Consider the following 18800-nt stretch of genomic DNA (forward strand, 5'->3'; position numbering starts at 1 on the left):
CTGATAGAGAGAGAGACTTTAGTGAAGCCAGGATGTCGCCAAAGGGCGAGTGCTGAAAGATGTCCGTGGTGGTGAACTCCATGATCGGTGCCCAATCGGCGATTGGCAGGGGCGCGGAAGGTTCGGAGTCCGGAGAGGAGTCCGACACCTTGGAGTCACGAGCTTCGCAAAGGACAGGGTTGGTGTTCGGCTCAATCGCCGTAGAGATAGCAGCCCCCGAGGCGGTGTCTAGCCACCCATCCTCGATCGACGCAGTCGGCTCCGAGCTAAGGGTTGGAGCGGACACTGGTGTGGCCTCCAGGGCACTGTTCGGCGGCAGAGCTAGATCATGCCCATCGTGACAGTGCGGCACACTTGGCTGTGGCTCGAACCCGTCGAAGATCAAGTCTCCGCGGACGTCAGCCGTGTAGTTCAAACTTCCAAATCTGACCTGATGGACAGGGGCGTAGCTTTCAATCTGCTCCAGATGGCCAAGCGAATTGGCCCGCAGTGCAAAGCCGCCGAATTCGAAGATCTGTCCGGGGAGAAAAGTCTCACCCTGGACCGCATCGTTGTTGATGATCGGAGGAGCCATCGGGCCTAAAGATGACGACACAGAGGAACTCAATGAAAGCACCAATGTCGGTGTCAAAACCGGCGGATCTCGGGTAGGGGGTCCCGAACTGTGCGTCTAGGCGGATGGTAACAGGAGACAAGGGACACGATGTTTTTACCGAGGTTCGGGCCCTCTCGATGGAGGTAAAACCCTACTCCTACTTGATTAATATTGATGATATGGGTAGTACAAGAGTAGATCTACCACGAGATCAGAGAGGCTAAACCCTAGAAGCTAGCCTATGGTATAATTGTTGTTCTGTCCTACGGACTAAAACCCTCCGGTTTATATAGGCACCAAAGAGGGTTAGGGTTACACAGAGTCGGTTACAATGGTAGGAGATCTACATATCCGTATCGCCAAGCTTGCCTTCCACGTCAAGGAAAGTCCCATCCGGACACGGGACGAAGTCTTCAATCTTGTATCTTCATAGTCCAGGAGTCCGGCCAAAGGCTATAGTCCGGCCATCCGGACACCCCCTAATCCAGGACTCCCTCAGTTACCCATGCCCGTATTGATGAGAATCCCAGAATAAGGGGACACGATCTCTGCTTTGACAAGACGTGCCAAGGAAACCGCCTCGCTAAACGCGCTGAGGTGGGACAGTGAAAACGATTCGAATAGAGGCTTGGCCGTGGTGTGATGTCACGCCACGGAATACGTCAACAGATTGAATTTGTGTAAATATTATTCTCTCCATGATGGTATGTGGAACTTATCTTGCAGAGCCGGACACTATCCTTGTGTTCAAAATCTTCTATGAAGTATTCGGAGAAGGAACCCGCCTTGCAATGCCGAAGACAATATGCGCGCCGGACTCGTCGTCATTGAAGCCTGGTTCAGGGGCTACTGAGGGAGTCCTGGATTAGGGGGTGTCCGGATGGCCGGACTATAGCCTTTGGCCGGACTCCTGGACTATGAAGATACAAGATTGAAGACTTCGTCCCGTGTCCGGATGGGACTTCCCTTGGTGTGGAAGGCAAGCTTGGCGATACAGATATGTAGATCTCCTACCATTGTAACCAACTCTGTGTAACCCTAACCCTCTTCGGTGCCTATATAAACCGGAGGGTTTTAGTCCGTAGGACGAACAACAATCATACCATAGGCTAGCTTCTAGGGTTTAGCCTCTCTGATCTCGTGGTAGATCTACTCTTGTACTACCCATATCATCAATATTAATCAAGCAGGAGTAGGGTTTTACCTCCATCGAGAGGGCCCGAACCTGGGTAAAAACATCGTGTCCCTTGTCTCATGTTACCATCCGCCTAGACGCACAGTTCGGGACCCCCTACCCGAGATCCGCCGGTTTTGACACCGACAGTAAGCATTGTCAATTATGCTTTGTGTACTAACCCATGGTCTTCGTGAGAGTTCTTTGTGGGGTTAGGTTGTGGTGTGCAAGTTCAAGTGAAGCATCACGAAGAGATCAAATGCTTGAAGCTTGCCGTCCATTGTGGTGACAATGGACTTGTGAAGATGTGCAGAAGAGTGGCTCACCCATAGTGGAGTATGGGGGAGCAATCAACTAGTCTTCATCGAGCCAACGCAATCAAGAAAGGTGGTCCAACTTGAGAGAGTCAAGATCGTCATCATCTAGCTCAAGTGGACCATGTGCAAGGCAAAGGTTTGCCCTTGATAGGTTTTCCATTTTACCGGTCTCATGATGGTAGTTGGGAGACCGGGTCTTAGGTTTGATTGTCGTACTATCAAGGGGGGCTCTCGATGAGTAACTTGATCGTATCATTCATAGAGAGCTCAAACCATTGCATCCTTGCATCATCTTTCTTGGTTCCTGTTTGGTTCTCTTTGTGAGTTTTGGAGCTTATGGTCATCTTGATGACAAGCTCGAGTTCATTGAAAACGGAGTTCACATGCATCTTCTATGATGTTTTTGATGTTGGAGATTCTGTCGGTTCTTCTCTGTTAGAGGTTTCTCTCCTCTTTTTGTTAGGCATACCTCCCCTACATCTTCTCTGTCGCTGTTTTGATGCTACTCATTGTCTTGTATCCAACAAGCTTGAGTTTGCTCAATTCAGAGCTCATTTGCAAAAGTTATGGCAGTTCTGGTTTTCCTTGGAGTGTACTTGTTTTCATGGATTTGGCATAAGGTTGGCGCCAGCGGTAGTACCGCTGGACCGGAGCGGCAGTACCGCGTATCGCCACAAGCAGTAGTACCGCTGTCCCACGGCAGTAGTACCGCCCATGGCCATAAGCGGTAGTACGGCTCCGGTTCCGCGCTGGTACCGCCTCGACTCGAGACGTGTTTTTCTCGTGTCAGGTTCAGCGGCAGTAGTAGCATCAGTAGGAGCGGTAGTACCGCTCGTGTGCGGTAGTACCACGGCTACCACCGCCCCTAGTACCGCTGGGACAAGCGGCAGTACCGCTGCGGCCAACGGTAGTACCGCTTGCTCCAGCGTTAGTGCCGCTCGTACGGCTCTGCCTCGCCCTCTGTTTTGCTCCGCTCTCTGTGTTCTACCGCCCGGGCGGTAGTACCGCTCCCCTGAGTGGTAGTACCGCTCGTGCACGGACTGAGCACATAACGGTTGGATTCGGGAGCTCCTATAAAGGGGGTCTTCTTCCCCATTCAACCTTATCCTTTGAGCTCGTGTTCTTCCTCCATTGTTGACCTTCTTCGAGCTTGCTAACTCTCAATCCCTCCATGGATTCTTGCTAGTTTTTGAGGTAAAAGAGAGAGGAGATCTAGATCCACATTTCCACCAATCACTTTCTCCTCTATGTGAGGGGAACCCCTTTGATCTAGATCTTGGAGTTCTTGGTGTTCTCCTTCTTGTTCTTCCTCTCATTTTCCTCCCTAGCATTAGTTGCTTCGGTGGGATTTGAGAGAGAAGGACTTGGGCACTCCGTGTGCCCTTGCCATTGCATTTGGTGCATCGGTTTGAGTTCTCCACGTGATACATGGAAGTTACAAGTTGAGAAGCTTATTACTCTTGGGTGCTTGGTACCCTTGAGTTTGTTACTCTTGGGTGTTTGGACACTCTAGAGCTTGTTCCTCTTGGGTGCCTTGGCGCCCTAGACGGTTGGTGTTGTTCGGAGCCCAATCATTGTGGTGTAAAGCTTCGGGCAAGCGTCGGGGTCTCCAATTGGGTTGTGGAGATCGCCCCGAGCAATTTGACGGGTACCGGTGACCGCCCCAATGGTCGCCATTTGTACGGGTTCGGTGACCGCTCTCAAGGTTCCCTTGAATCACGGCATCTTGCATTGTGCGAGGGCGTGAGGAGATTACGGTGGCCCTAGTGGCTTCTTGGGGAGCATTGTGCCTCCACACCGCGCCAAACGGAGATTAGCATCCGCAAGGGTGTGAACTTCGGGATACATCGTCGTCTCCGCGTGCCTCGGTTATCTCTTACCCGAGCCCTTTACTTATACACTTTACTTTGTGATAGCCATATTGTTCTTTGTCATATATCTTGCTATCACATAGTTGCTTATCTTGCTTAGCATAAGTTGTTGGTGCACATAGGTGAGCCTAGTTGTTTTAGGTTTTGTGCTGGACAATTTAACCGCTAGGTTTATTCCGCATTTGTTCAAGCCTAAACCATAATTATTTTAAAGCGCATATTAACCCCCCCTCTAGGCGACATCCTCGATCTTTCAATGGTGACTCTGCTATAGTTGCTAAGTGGGAGGGATATGTAACTATGGCATTGAAGACTAGATCTCACACTGAATTGTAGCGAGGTTTTGCCCAAATATTTATTTGTCTTGATAATTTATGGTGCACTTCATATCAACCCAAATTGATCAAATCACATATTTTTGACAACTGTCATCATAGTTAAATGATCACAACGTCTCCAAACAATATAACTTTTTTCAAGATTCTCGACATAGTTGATGCTATTTTCATGAAAAATCTTATACATTTATAGTTTGATCTTTTGCTCTTGGCTTTTTATGGTACTAAAAATGATTTATTGTATATTGCAAAACAAATGTTACACATTTTATCTTGCATATTAAAAAATAGGGGCGGAACCAACTTAATCATAGAGCCCGTGCAACATACGAAGGCTCCTAACCAACAACCATTTGCCCATGGAAAAGCTTTATTAGTTATTCACGCCTCCATTATTTCAAGGAAGAAACCATGGGTAGAGCGTGGTCAGTTGTGCATGGCATTTGGGTGGTGGCTATGCCATTGTCAAAAACAGTGTCATGAACTCGTGATCATTTGTTTTTTATATATTTCAGAGTGAGGATTGGACTACATAGATAGGGCTTTGGAAAGAAGCTATAATGCTCGAGAAATCAACCAATGGTCAGATATTTAAGAGGGTGGTGGTACCTCCAATTCATGAGGGATCAAACGACATGTTTGCCGCTTTAGTGTTTGTAGTGAGACACTTCTGGTGACATCGACAATCTTGAAGCTTCGCTACCCTGATCCAAACAAGGGTAGCTCACGATCTGGAGTTCTTGACCATTCCAAACAAAGCCAATGTGCATGCATGGAGAATGCTTGATAATGGCTTCGCTGTGGGTGATGATCTACATAGACTTTGGATAAAAGCTAGAGTTTTTGTGTTGCCCACGGACTTGAGGAGACAACCACCACAACTCTTGGCGATGCTCACACTCTCAGTTGTTTTGGAAATGTATGGTTGCTGATTGTGATGTAAGTGTTCCTTGAATGGTAAGGAATAAGCGCTGAATGTTTGAAGATTTTAGTCATGATGTTAGTATGCCAACTCTGGCTAGCCAGATTGATGCAAAAAATAGCGGGCAATTAGATCCACATTGTGTGGCAACCTAAAAACGGTTGTTGCTGGAGGAGGGGTAGAACATGCATTAATCGACGATGGTGGCTGACATGGCATGTTTGGGGTGTGTGTGGTGGTGGTGGTGGTGGTGGGGATGGGTGCGGTCCTTCGACCATGACACACCCTCATGAGCTTTGTGAAGCTAATGTCGTGCGGGCACGCGATACTCCTGGCATCGGAAATCAATATCCATAAGCCGAGTCTGGAGACCAACAACAGGAATGTGGCAGCAAAGTTGAGTGTTGTGGAGTTGGATAAGTCGGCTTATGAGCCATTGGTCAAGGAGATGAAATCAGAGCTGCACATTATTTTGCCAGAGAGGGTTAATGTGTAAAACTCTCTAAGATGTGACTTAGAAAGAACAAAAATTACATGACTTCATGTTCCTTTAGATTGTATTGCGAAGATTGTGCCACGACAACTTTCTCTCAAAAGAAAGAAAAGGAGAAAAAAGGGTAAAGCTATCCGGGGAGCATTTGCCAGAGATCAAATTACGACGAATGCGTCCAAGAACCGTCAAATTTAGATCTGACGGGGTAGTTTCGGCCCAAAACTCCTCACGTTTTAAACAAGTTGCCATGACAGTTTTGAAAAACACCCCCGCATACATAAACTGTTTTTTTTTCAAAAGTACACCAAAGACAATATCATATCTTTATAGAAGAGGGTAAAATAATTACAAGAATCCAACTATTAATACGGACATCAAATGTTGGTCACCCCACCCACACAAGAAAACATCGGCTCGGCTAACTTCTCACAAATCTATGTAGACCTCCTACACCTACATCAGCTGATTCCCAATCCTTGATCTCATCGAGGATTTGGATGGCAAAATCCAGGCTGATCTGCTCCGGCATGTTGAATACCCTGATATTTCTCTATTTCCGTAAGGCCCACGCGGTCCTGACGACCAAGGTGTCAAAACCACGCATGTCCTGTCTAAAAAAGTTTCCGATGCTCCATGGCGAACGGGCGCCAGGATTTGGGTCCAAGAAAATAGGTTTGCCAAATAGACGGACAATAAAGGCCGAGCACCGTACACACGTACATCGCACGGTCGCACGCACCGAGCCCGAATGCCCGAGCATCAACGACACGAATCGCCGTCGTCCTCCTCCGCTTCCTCCTCCAAGCAAACGGAAGTCCCAAACCCAACTCGCCTGTCCTCTCCCCACACTCCCTTCCCTCCACGGCCTCGCCCCCTCCACCCCTCGCCTCCTTGCCCTTTCGTCCCCCGCCCCATGGGAGCGCGGGCTCGCTAGGGAGACTCCTCCTCCTCCTCCGCCGCCGCCATGTTCGAGGGGGTGGTGAGCCAGGTGCTCGCCGGCCTGCTCGGCCGCTACGTCAAGGGCATCCAGAAGGAGCAGCTTAAGATCGGCATCTGGAACGGTTCGTACTCGATCCCCTCCCAAGAGCACTAGCGAGTAGAGACCGCACCCCTGCGTTCCGCTACCTGGGTTGGCCCAATCACCCGCGAGCCAGCGGTTGTCCTGGTCCCCGCTGTTCTCCAATTCGTCGCTCCTCGGTTGCCGCAGCAGTAAATTTGCTGGTTAATTCCATGGCTGCGTTTAGTGCTGCAGATGTTTGAGTTTTGATTAAGGCGTGACTGGCATTGGGTTTGATCGTACTGGGATTTTTATGTGCACGGGTTGTATTGATTCCCTCGTTACGCCTGTTTATGCGTTGCGTCGGTGATGGATACTGACATACATATTGCCAAGTATAATTCTTCTTAGAATTGTTAACATTTTGCGCCTTAGCTCTGGATTGTGCGGTCTCTCTGATCCTGATGGTGGCTAAGCGTTTGATGACTTCATTTTGTGCAGAGGAAATAAATTTGGAAAATGTAGAGCTCATTCTGGAAGCCTTTGACTACCTGCAGTTGCCTTTCGCACTCAAGACTGGTATGATCTATGATCCCATTGAGACTGTTTGACTGGATGCTATCAACACTATTTTTGCTATTTTGTCACGTATAGGTAAAACTATGTGTTATGGTAAGTCGTAAGTTTCCATTCTGTTGTTCCCACAGGACGAATCGGGAAGTTAAGCATAAAGATTCCATGGAAAAAACTTGGATGGGACCCTATAATTATTGTTATAGAAGATGTGTTTGTATGTGCATATCCGCGGGAGGATTCTGAGGCACGTCACTGAATCTGGTTTTACATTGTTCAATTAGCTTGCCAATGGTGTTTTCCACTGTGTTGATCCAATAAAAATGCTGCTTCTTTCTCAGTGGGAATCCGAGTCACTTGGTAAGAGAGAACTAGCTGGAAAATTGGCTAAACTTAATGCTATAGAGCTCGCTAAATTTTCCAGAAGAGTGACAGGTCAGTCTCTATTCCTGTGCTCTTCATCATTTTTTTTTTGCAAATTTCAGATATCAGTTTGTCACTGCAATTCACTTCAATATCAACACGCTAACTTCAGCTGTTTGTGCTAGACTGCTAGTGGTAACTTCAGGTTTCGTGTCCTTGCTGTTTTTCTTTATCTTCTTGCATGTGCATTAGCATGCATTATACTCCCTCCGTTCCTAGATATAAGTCTTTTTAGAGATTCCAATATGGACTACATATGGAGCAAAATGGGTGAATCTACACTCTAAACTACGTCTATATACATCCGTATGTAGTCCATATTGAAATCTCTAAAAAGACTTATATTTAGGAACGGAGGGAGTATAAAAATCCGCGATCTATAGGTACATATGCTAACTACTAAATGTGTAGATCAGTGTCACCAAGATACAAACACACATTCGGGAGACATTTTTATCTATCAAATTGTATGCAAGTATCTGAAGGCTGCCAGTGATGAACTAGCTGTTACCAATTCGTAACATGTACTTGCTTATGTTTATCATACTGTTAATATAACATTTGCAAATTGCATGTTTATTTACCGAGTTAACACACTGAAAGGTATTCCTGAAAACCCTAATTCTTTTGACTTCTAGATAACCAAACGGGGCAATCACTTCTATCCTACATGTCAGCTAAGGTAACAAGCTTACAATTTTATTCTTTGAACAATAGTAACATTGATATGCCAAAGCACAGATAATTTTGCTCCGTTTGGCAGATACTGGACAATATCCAAGTTTCCATACGAAATGTTCACATCATATATGTTGAATCCCACAACGATCAGGTACACAAGTTTATATCATATTTCCTTTTTCTGTGCACCGAGTGTTACATGCAATATCTATTTTAGTCAACATTCAAGTATGCTTTTGTTGCCAGATGAAAAAAGTTAGAAAGTATTCCACACTAAAAATTACCCATCTTTGGGCGTGCTATGCTATCATGTGGACAGTTGGTTTTAATTTGTATCGATCAGATTTTGAGGCACTTATGGTGGTGGACTATTTCTTGTATTATTTATAAATCCATGAAGAGACCATCTCCAAAACTCATCCATGTCCCCTCTATGTCTCCATAGATCTTGTCCATCAAATTCTCATCATTTTTTCTTTATTCTTACCTAGTGTTTGGAATTACACTGCTCGATTTTCTTATTCTAAATATCATGTAATGGTCTACTTTTGGAGTTTGGATAGTATAACCCAGTGGTAGGTTTGCAGAGGCATACCTGCTATTTCTAAAGCATAAAGGTTAAGCAGTACTTTATGTGTTGCCACATATTGCACCTTGTTTTGAACTTAGAAGGAATTAGTTGATATCTCCATACATACCAATTTTGCATATTGTTAATAAAACTGTCTCAGAATATCCACAGGTCGATATTTCATAGAAACTTCCTCGATACTCTTTGCAATCCGATAACATCAACGGTTGTGCTACAGATAAACCTAGCAGCAAACTCATTACTTTTCAAGTGCATTTCACGCGTGTATCCCCATATATTCAATTCTTTATCTTCAGTGTTATTTATTTTTCCTGCTGATTCTCAAATATACCTGTTTTTCTTGGTAATATACAGGGGAGCTTCATATTTGGTTTGGAACTCAACAGTCTCTCGATACAAACAGATACACAGAAGCAAAGTTTTGCCATGTGAGTTACCGAAGCCATCTTATCCTTTTTTATTTAAACCGATAACTTAGCTTCAACCTGCTAGTTAAGTCTAATATTCTTTGTATACAACCTGACGGTTGTAGTACTGAAGATCACTAAATTTTAATTAGGAATTAAAATTATTTAGAGACATATAAAACTGAGATGCTTGATTAAAAGTAACGAAAATGCTTGGAAGCCAGTGAAGGTTTCTTTAAGTGTTAGAAATCATTGGGATTTTCTAAAGTAATAATCAACTTAACACTGGAGCACAACTCTACACAGTGTTTCTGCATAGCTGATTTGACTTATGAGTCCTGAAGGAATCCAAAATGCCACTAGAAATTTAACTTTATAAATGTCTTGACAGTTAACTATGGTGGCCTAAAATTGTATAGTATAGCTTACTTTACTGACTTGGTTTTATGTGTGGGTATAGCTGCTGCGCGATATATCATGAAACCATCAGGACTGTTTGTCATTGCATTGTAAAATATATGCTGCTTGCATTTTTTTTTTGGAAAAAGTTTTGGTATTTCAAACATTTGATTCATTGATATGTGTATTTTTTGGGGCACTTTAGGTCATTGATGGCTAGGTCCAGACAAGATGAAGTGAACAAGAAGATAAATATATCAAATGTTGGAATTTACTGTCAACAGTTGGAAGAACAGCAGAATCTATATGATGTTGGTGCTCTTACTGATGCTCAGTCTAATTTCAGTCTCGGGTTGGCCCACCCAAGAGATGATTATCTTATAAATCCATTTTGTGTGACTGTGTCTGTGCTTGTAAGTGCATCTCTTCTCTCTACATATTCTCATCAATTATGGTATTATCAGGTAGTCTTGTTTGGCGACAGGGTTTCAGAAGCTTTCTGGTTACTTTCAGATCAGCCCTTCTTATTTTTCGCTGAATGCTGAGCAGCTTGTTCTAATGAAATTTAATCTGTATCACAGGCCAACAACTCCGGAAAGCGTGATGGTGTGCCTCAGTATGACATGACTGCAGAACTAACTGCATTGGTTCGTTATTTCTTCTGTTTTTAGCAGTGTTGATGTGTTAATCACTTCGGAGTTGATTTATCCTTGCATGTTTCATCTTCTTTGTAGGTTCTATCAATAGATGAAATCCAGCTTCAGCAAATTTTGAATCTCTGTGATCACTTCACCATCTGTGCTCTGCGAACAAAGTACGCTGATCTATTTACACGACCAAAAACTATTATCTGGCTACCGACATCTATCATAGGTTTCATGTATTTGTTCATAGACAAGCATAGGCTTTATTGTTATTTTTTTCATCATGAAATCTTGTTCCATCCTAAATGTAAGCCTTAATGCACAATACTCCCCTTCATCTTCTGCCTTTGATGGAATAATGCTGGACACTGTAAAATTTCCTAGCTTTTAAACCTGTGCTCGAAATAATGAACTCCTTGGTTTCACTGATTTGCTGAATACAAACAGTAAATGGCTTGAGGATTTGCTGATGGTAAATGAAATCTAACACCAAATTAGAACCACCTCTAATGTTTGTTGCTGCTATTTCACAGATATGGTCGTTACCGCCCGCCTGGGAGCTTTTTATCTAAGAGACATAAAGGTTGGCAGATAATGTGGTGGCAGTATGCCAAGGATTCTATCATGGCAGACGTTGAAAGAAGACTGAAGAAAACCTCTTGGAGGTTCTTGGGGAAGCGACTGTGAGTTTTGTATTAGCTCTTTCCTTGTTCAACTTGGTCGGCAAGGTGTGAAATGAGCAGAAAATCTATAGTTCAATGGGCAGCAACTATTGCTAGACAGCATAATATAAAAATACTGAAAACAAGTGTAAATATGGGTTTGAAGGTTGCTTGAATTTTGTTTCTGAGGGCAATTAGGGAGCCTGATGATTGGATGCTTTCTTTTTCTATGTCAAGTATAGATTGTCAATGATAACAAATTCATTAAATTATTTCGTAAATATATCTTCTACTTTCTTGATATTTTTAAAAAGCTTCAGGGAGCTCAGAGCTTCGCACCTGAACAACACATGTAGCCTATGTGCTGACAGATAGGAATAGAAGATTGGCATTTTCTTTGCTATAGATGATACTAGCTATCGCTGACTTGGTTTATTCTTCTGACCTAACAACCATTGATCTTGTTTTTTTTAAAAAAATTGATAAGAAGAAGATAAGGCTTTGTTGTTTAAACAATTCCAATTTAATGATTTATGACTTTGTATTTACTTGCTTACAAACCTGTTGCACTGATGTGGTGCTGCTTGATGATCTTGTTTTAAGTGATATTAACAACAACAAAAATATCTTTCATCCACACTTGTTCTCTTCTATTGTTTTCTAGATTAATGTGTGTGCCTGTTTGTATGTTAACAGGGAGTGCCGTCGGAAATATGTCAATTTGTACCGAACGAAATTGGAGCTCTTGCAGAAAGGACAGGTTGTTCGATTTTCTCAGTATAACATGCATTTTCTCATAATTGTGTAAATGGTTCTGACGCACACATGAACAGAGAGTTCTTACCTGTAATGTAGCTCAAGACTGAGAGGTTTATAATCTCTCTTACTTGTATGTTACATAAAGTAAAAGGAAAGCCGATAGAACAGGAGGGAGGTCTATAGTACACATTGTCAATTTTAAATTATGTTAGACGAAATTTGTGATAAGATGTATTTGCTGCTTCTTTGTATTATCTGTGATAGACCAAATGCATATAACGAGGGCAGGCCTGGCGCAGTGGTGAAGTCCTCCCCACTTGTGCCAAGAGGTCCTGGGTTCGAACCAGCCTCTCTGCATTGCACTTTGCAGGGGTAAGACTAGGTTCCTATAATCCCTCCCCAGACCCCACCTTGTGTGGGAGCTTCTATGCACTGGGTCTGTCCTTTAGACCAAATGCATATAACACAGGCACCAACACGAGTATTGTGTCAGATGAAATTGTTGATAACATGCTATTTTTTGTATTGTTTCTGACATGCCAAGTTCATATAATGCATTCCAACATTAATACCCGTTTCTTTAAGGATTATATGTTAACTTTTGTGAAATACTGTTTTGGAAATAAAGAACTCTGTTATCCTAAACGGACAGCTTTTGTTAGTTTTAGCTGGACATGTAAATCATGTGCATGTTGGACTGACATTCTGTATCATTTGTGTGTAACGAAATTGGCTTAGGGATGAAAATGTGAGATGTCACATACACCTTGTATTGTATGATGGTGTACTAACTGTTTCCTCGTCATTTTCTAATGTAGATAGGGTCTGACCAAAATTTTGTTTCGGTCACATTTGTTTGTCTAGATCCTGTTAAATATATTAATTTAGTTTATTGGTCACACAGGCTACATAGCCTCGACTTAGGTTGGTGATTCTGATTCTGCAACCATTCTAGCTTGTGTATATACGTCATACTGCACATTTTTTATTCCCTCTTGCCAGTAAACAGCATTTCTTTGTATAGACTAATTTCCTATTCGATTTTAGATAATATAATAGCACAGGATGTACATTATGTTATTGTTTGTTCATACCATGCTTTCCACTAGCTTACTTTGTTGAAGTTTTGCTATTTTCAGCTTGTAAGTAAAGACATTCTACAAAAGCTGGAAACTCTGGACAAAGAATGTGATATAGATGATATAGTTAGCTACAGAACAATTGCAGAGCAACGACTACAGGTACTTGATACTAAATGTGAAGAATAATACAGTGATACTGTGAATTATTTCATCAATTATCAATTTAACCGCTAAAGTTTAAACTGCCCACCTATAGAGCATTTGAGCCACTAAAAACTGTACTCGTTACCTAAACATTTTACATCTAACATCCACGTGCATTATCGCTATACCACTTGCCTAGCCATTTGCCATATGTTCTTAATCTTGGACAATGATACTTCAAGGGTTTATATTCGTTTCTTTCTTCTCATTTTTCAACACAAGAATGAAATCTGCAGTTGTTTAGGTTCTTCCATAGAGCGCAGTATTTATGTTTTAGAGGTTAGAACACATTTCTGCCTCTTTCCGCGGGCAGGGGGGAGGCGGTGGGCTGGAAATGGGCACCTGTGCTAAAATCTCGCTGGATATTGGCAGGATTTGTCTGTGAAATCAACAAAAGACAACTTTTGTAGTCCAGGAAGTCCTCGAACTGATGAGCTGTCAGCAGGGGCAGGCCGAGGATGGTTAAACTGGCTTTCTCTTGGAATGCTTGGTGCTGGTGGAACAGCTGACACTAGTTCATTTGCTGGTGTTGTTTCAGAAGACATTATTAAGGTTATACTCTGAAGTATACAGCTCTTCACTTATTCTGTACAAGGCAGTCAATTTTAATGCAATTGATATTTAGGAACAGTCAGTTCTAACATCTTAGTTTTTCATTCAGGATCTATACGAGGGAACAGAATTTCATCCTGTTTCTTCTGCTGAAAATCATCTGACAAAGGAAAACTACTACTCTTTGAGACTATCTATTCCTCAAATACTCACAACTGTCACCTCCAGGCAAGTGTCTCTTCCCTGCTTCATCTCTCTGATTATTTCATAGTTTATGTTGCAAAAATTTGTTATTTGTCATAATAGCTTTACAGCCAGTGGGTTGTTGCTATGGCGTGCCATAGAAATAATTTAGTGAGCGATAATCTTTGCCATTTTTGGTTAATATTTCCATGATGGCTCTAAACAGTCTGTGCCTATTAGTTATTATTGCCCAGGATAGTAAGGCATAAGTACTCCAAAAGACCACTCTAATGGCAAACACTCCATTGTTTCATTCTGTTTTAAGCAATAATTAATTGCTCCTTACTATGCTGTTATTTGCTGCCTGATTTTCCATTTCCTGTTTAGATGGTTTAGCTTATATGAGAGGCCCTTTTTCATCGTCTAACTTTGCTATATTGATTGGTTAGAAGGTTTGGCATGAAGCTTATTGATGGGATGTTTACTGGTCTTGGTACTGAATATAAAATATGGGATGATTCAGCAACTATCCTTGCTTGGCTTGATTCACTTGAGATAACTAACCCGTTGAATAAAAATAAAGTCTTGCTGGCTCAAAAGGTACACATCACAGTTTGACCTTTAAGATCTTTTTGGACCCTTCTCTGAACTGTATGTCTTTAATCCGTAACATATTTTAGTGTAGCACTGGTGATGGTCTAGGTGCACCTGTTATCAGTATTCAAGTAGACTTTCCGAAGTCAAACGAAAACTCAGAAGCTTCAACACGGGTAACTGTATTCTTTCCAGAAGAGAGCTGAATTCATTACATAGTACCTCTGCGGTGTTCTTAATTGCTGATTCTAGTTATTTTGCCTGTTATTTGTTAGGTTGTTGTCCAGGAATTCAATGTCATATACGAACCAGAACTCTTCTTTAATCTCCTGCACATCTATGATTTGTTTTCCTCTTTCCAATTCCAGCATGATAGGGTAAGCATTCATGCTGTACATCTATGCTCCACTGTTCGGAAGAGATGTAGTATTTTCTTGTGTCTTGCTTTGTTATATGAGTTTGCTCAATATAGCTAACCATTGTTAACGAAGCAAGAGATAGATGCAATAGCCAATAATGTAGTTGGATTATCAATTGAAACTAATTTGTGACCATATGTGTTGTATAAGTAATGTCTACTGCAACAATAGTCCCCACTCTGTAAAATCTGTTTTCCGTCCATTCCTAGAAGTGCAGAGTTGAATTCTCCTATCCTTTTTGAACGAAAACTGTAGTGGAGGCCCTGACTCAAATCCTCTAATCTTGAATATATGATATTTCTCACAAATGCTGTTCCTAGATCAGCTCGATTTTAGGCATACACTTTTTATCCTGGACTTGGCATCAGCTCACTTTGTTGTTACTTGTTGTGCCTTCCGAATACTTAGATATACTGTTAACTCTCACTTGGTTCGATATTTTTATCACCTGGAGGAAGTTATGCAAGTTTAAATGCCAAATAATATTCTAGCCATTCTGCATTCACCCAGGTGCTTTCCTCGCTAAACCGTTTTGATAATTTTGGAACAAGACTTCTTTCCAAACTGGAGTAAGTTCACCCCCATTTACTTCTATATTTTCCGTACTGTGGTATTGCCAGTAGAACTTGGGTCATTGTTTAAATGTGATTCTAGGTACATGTCTGTGAACCAAAAGAAACTTCTCTGGGATTTAAGGATTCACCATTTCGTCATTAAGCTACCATCATATGATTGTGGAAGAGAACTTACTATGGTATGTGCCAGTTATAAACAACAGTGTTTTACATTTTGACAATGGAGCATGTTATAGTTCCACGGTTTTACTATGATCAATGTGTTTATGGGATTTGTGGACCCAACCGAGGTTCTGATAAACCAGATGCGTTCTGTTTATTTCAAGTTGGAAATATAAATTTGACATTGTAGAAAATAAATTATGGAACTAGGCAAACTTGGATGGCTATAACCTATAATCACGATCGTAAGCCTCCTAGTGTTGCATAATACTCCCTCCGTCCGGAAATACTTGTCATCAAAATGGATAAAAGGAGATGTATCTAGATGTATTTTAGTTCTAGATACATCCCTTTTTATTCATTTTGATGACAAGTATTTTCGGACGGAGGGAGTATAAGGTATCATTTTCCCCTGATTTTTTTTATATAGAGTGCCCCTATGGAAATAAATGTTGAAGTTACACACGTGTGTTTCATGCATATAGGTAGTATCTATCATACCCTACCAGAGGGTATGTACTAGTAGTATGTACTTCTTCCGTCCGGAAATACTTGTCATTGAAATGGATGTATCTAGATGTATTTTAATTCTAGATACATCCATTTTCATCCATTTTGATGACAAGTAATTCCGGACGGAGGGAGTATATTACTTATCACTCAAACGGGTGTATCTAGACGTATTTCAGTGCTAGATACATCCGTTTGAGCGACAGGTAATATGGATTGAAGGAGTAGTATATAGGAATATTCACATAGTATATACAGTATAATACTTAAGTACTATGTACATATTTTTACCATTCTCTTTTTTATGTACAAATATGAATGTATTTTTAAAATATACTAGAAACGATGGGCTTAGTTGCAATTTTTCCATGTAGTTCGATTTGGAGTATCTTAGTAATAGTATATGAATATACTCAAAATGATAAAGTAGTATATATACTACCCGATGGTAGTATGAGACGTGGGACGTGGGTGTAACTACACCTGGTTGTAGGATGTATTTTCCCTGTGTGGTAGAATTGGGTCAACAACAACAACAAAGCCTTTAGTCCTGAACAAGTTGGGGTAGGCTAGAGGTGAAACCCATAAGACCTCGCGACCAACTCATGGCTCTAGCACATGGATAGCAAGCTTCCACGCACCCCTGTCCATAGCTAGCTCTTTGGTGATACTCCAATCCTTCAGGTCTCTCTTAACGGACTCCTCCCATGGTAGAATTGGGTCGAACTGTACATTTTGAAAAGGGTGGTAAAGTTGACCTTTTTTCCACTCACCTTAGTTTGAAAATTTCTTAACCTTTAGGTGAAGCGCTCTAGTACTTGCATTTTGAAACAGAGGACATAATTGTTTAAACGAAAGACAATTACCTAGTTAATGGTAAAGGATGGGAGTGGCAGGAGGAGATATCCAGCCAGGTCGGTGAGATGCCAGTACATAGGGGTGTAGCACTTGGTCATGGTGAATGCATGCTGGCAAAATATATTGACAGGCTAAAGAAACTGCTCAACTGTGTTTATAACAAGAAGTGAATTTTAGTATCTAAGCATGTAATATTGTGCATAGCATAGCCATAGATTTACTTTTCCTTTTGTCCACGCCACCGAATTAGGCAACAGAAATAGCTATGTCATGCAACAACCAAAAAAGGGTTTTCCCCTGCTTTATATTCTAAAGCAACCATCACCGATTACAACCGAGAGACCGATACAAACATACACCACCACTGCACCCAACACACACACACAAGGCAAGATACAAAGGTGCCGGTCATCGACACACCACCGCACCGACAACCAAGCAAACGAGGAAGACCGCTTGGAACCGACGGAGACCTCCGCCATGAGCATCCACAATAGAGAGGTGAGCCGGACAACAACGAAGCCAGGACTCCAAAACGGTGCCTCCCAGAAGGGTACGACCATGGATAGCCGCCACCGCCCGATCTCGAAGATCAGGTTTTCACCCGGAGCAAGATGACAGGAAAGAGAACGCTGCGACGGAGCCTTCAGGAAGGATATGGCGTCAATGGCCGCCACGACCGTTGGCCAGTCAAAGGACCGGGCAAGTGGTGTACCCCGACGCTCACCCCCTCTGTCGCACCCTAGCTCCGTCAACCACCTGCAACCACGCCACCCGCGTGGCCATGGTTGCCCGCCCGCACCTGAGACGCACGCTTCGCCCCCAAATGCCGCGCCTCCCATGGCCAGAGCCGCCGCCCCGCAACCAGACAACCCCTAGACCACACAAAGGCCCGGATTTGGCCCAACCGGCAGCCCCCGACCGACTGAGCCACCAGCAGACGCTCTACCCCGGACATCGGCAGACCTGCGCCAACCCGCCCGCGGCCGAGGAAAGGGGGAGGAGAAGCGGACGCATCCGGACCGGCACACCCCTGTGCCGGCACAGGTGATGCGACCGCATCGAGGCCACCCATCCCTCCTACCAAGTTCCCCGGCGAACACGAGGAAAGGGAGGAAGAGGAGCGGGCGCATCCGGACCGGCACACCCCTATGCCGGCGACAGGTGACGCGACTGCATCGAGGCCACCCATCCCTCCTACCGAGCTCCCCATCGAACACACCCCCGTGTCGCCTCACCATGGCAGCCGACACACATCCCGGCGAGGCCACCAGCAATCGCGCGCCCATTGACGGGGGATACCAAATTGACCCGCAGCCGCAGCCAAGGTAGCCCACAAGGGAGGCCCTCCCGCGCCGAGCGCCGCCGTCCAGCCACAAGGGCCTGACTGGATGGGGGCCGCCCACCTCGACCGCTGCCGCGCCGCCCCCTCACCATCGCGCCACGACAAGAGAGGCCGCCCGCGACCCGCAGCATCAGAGGCGGATCCGGACGGGCAGCCGCCGCCGCTGTCACCACCTGCTGGCCTGCACCACCACCATGCCACCCGTCGCACCGCCACCACGCCACCGTCGCCGGCCCGCTCCGAAGCGCCGCCGCGCTGCCATGCCCAGCATCTAGCGCCGCATCGCGAGGAGACAAAGGAGCCCTGCCGGCGACGCACAAGCTTCACCCGCACGCGCCCCCGGCGGCGAGGGAGGGGAGGGGAGGCGGCGGCGCGAGGGTTAGCCTCCCGGACGCTCGCGGGAGGAGGGGGGAATCAGCTCGTCATGCAACAACAGTGAGTGCAGTGGTAAAAGATCGGTTTAGTGGAT

At 43.9% G+C, this 18800-nt stretch overlaps 1 protein-coding gene across 3 annotated transcripts in view; it reads left to right on the forward strand.

The window, feature by feature from the left end:
- The first annotated feature begins 6469 nt into the window (after positions 1-6469).
- The window catches only part of LOC119336584, a 28146-nt gene continuing 15815 nt past the window's right edge, over positions 6470-18800 (forward strand). The window contains exons 1-20 of one of the 3 annotated variants that reach the window (XM_037608627.1): positions 6470-6771; positions 7209-7286; positions 7415-7527; positions 7622-7715; positions 8342-8385; positions 8467-8535; positions 9331-9404; positions 9988-10195; positions 10364-10429; positions 10517-10596; positions 10960-11109; positions 11785-11848; positions 12987-13088; positions 13506-13685; positions 13795-13913; positions 14318-14468; positions 14549-14638; positions 14738-14839; positions 15392-15450; positions 15536-15635. In XM_037608627.1, the coding sequence (XP_037464524.1) occupies positions 6675-6771; positions 7209-7286; positions 7415-7527; positions 7622-7715; positions 8342-8385; positions 8467-8535; positions 9331-9404; positions 9988-10195; positions 10364-10429; positions 10517-10596; positions 10960-11109; positions 11785-11848; positions 12987-13088; positions 13506-13685; positions 13795-13913; positions 14318-14468; positions 14549-14638; positions 14738-14839; positions 15392-15450; positions 15536-15635 (2040 nt within the window). In that variant the 5' untranslated portion in view covers positions 6470-6674. The remainder of the gene's footprint in view (positions 6772-7208; positions 7287-7414; positions 7528-7621; positions 7716-8341; positions 8386-8466; positions 8536-9330; positions 9405-9987; positions 10196-10363; positions 10430-10516; positions 10597-10959; positions 11110-11784; positions 11849-12986; positions 13089-13505; positions 13686-13794; positions 13914-14317; positions 14469-14548; positions 14639-14737; positions 14840-15391; positions 15451-15535; positions 15636-18800) is intronic. The other 2 variants (XM_037608628.1, XM_037608629.1) reach the window with 2 other exon arrangements.

This window comes from Triticum dicoccoides, chromosome 7B (assembly GCF_002162155.2).
Source record: "Triticum dicoccoides isolate Atlit2015 ecotype Zavitan chromosome 7B, WEW_v2.0, whole genome shotgun sequence".
Lineage (NCBI taxonomy): Eukaryota > Viridiplantae > Streptophyta > Magnoliopsida > Poales > Poaceae > Triticum > Triticum dicoccoides.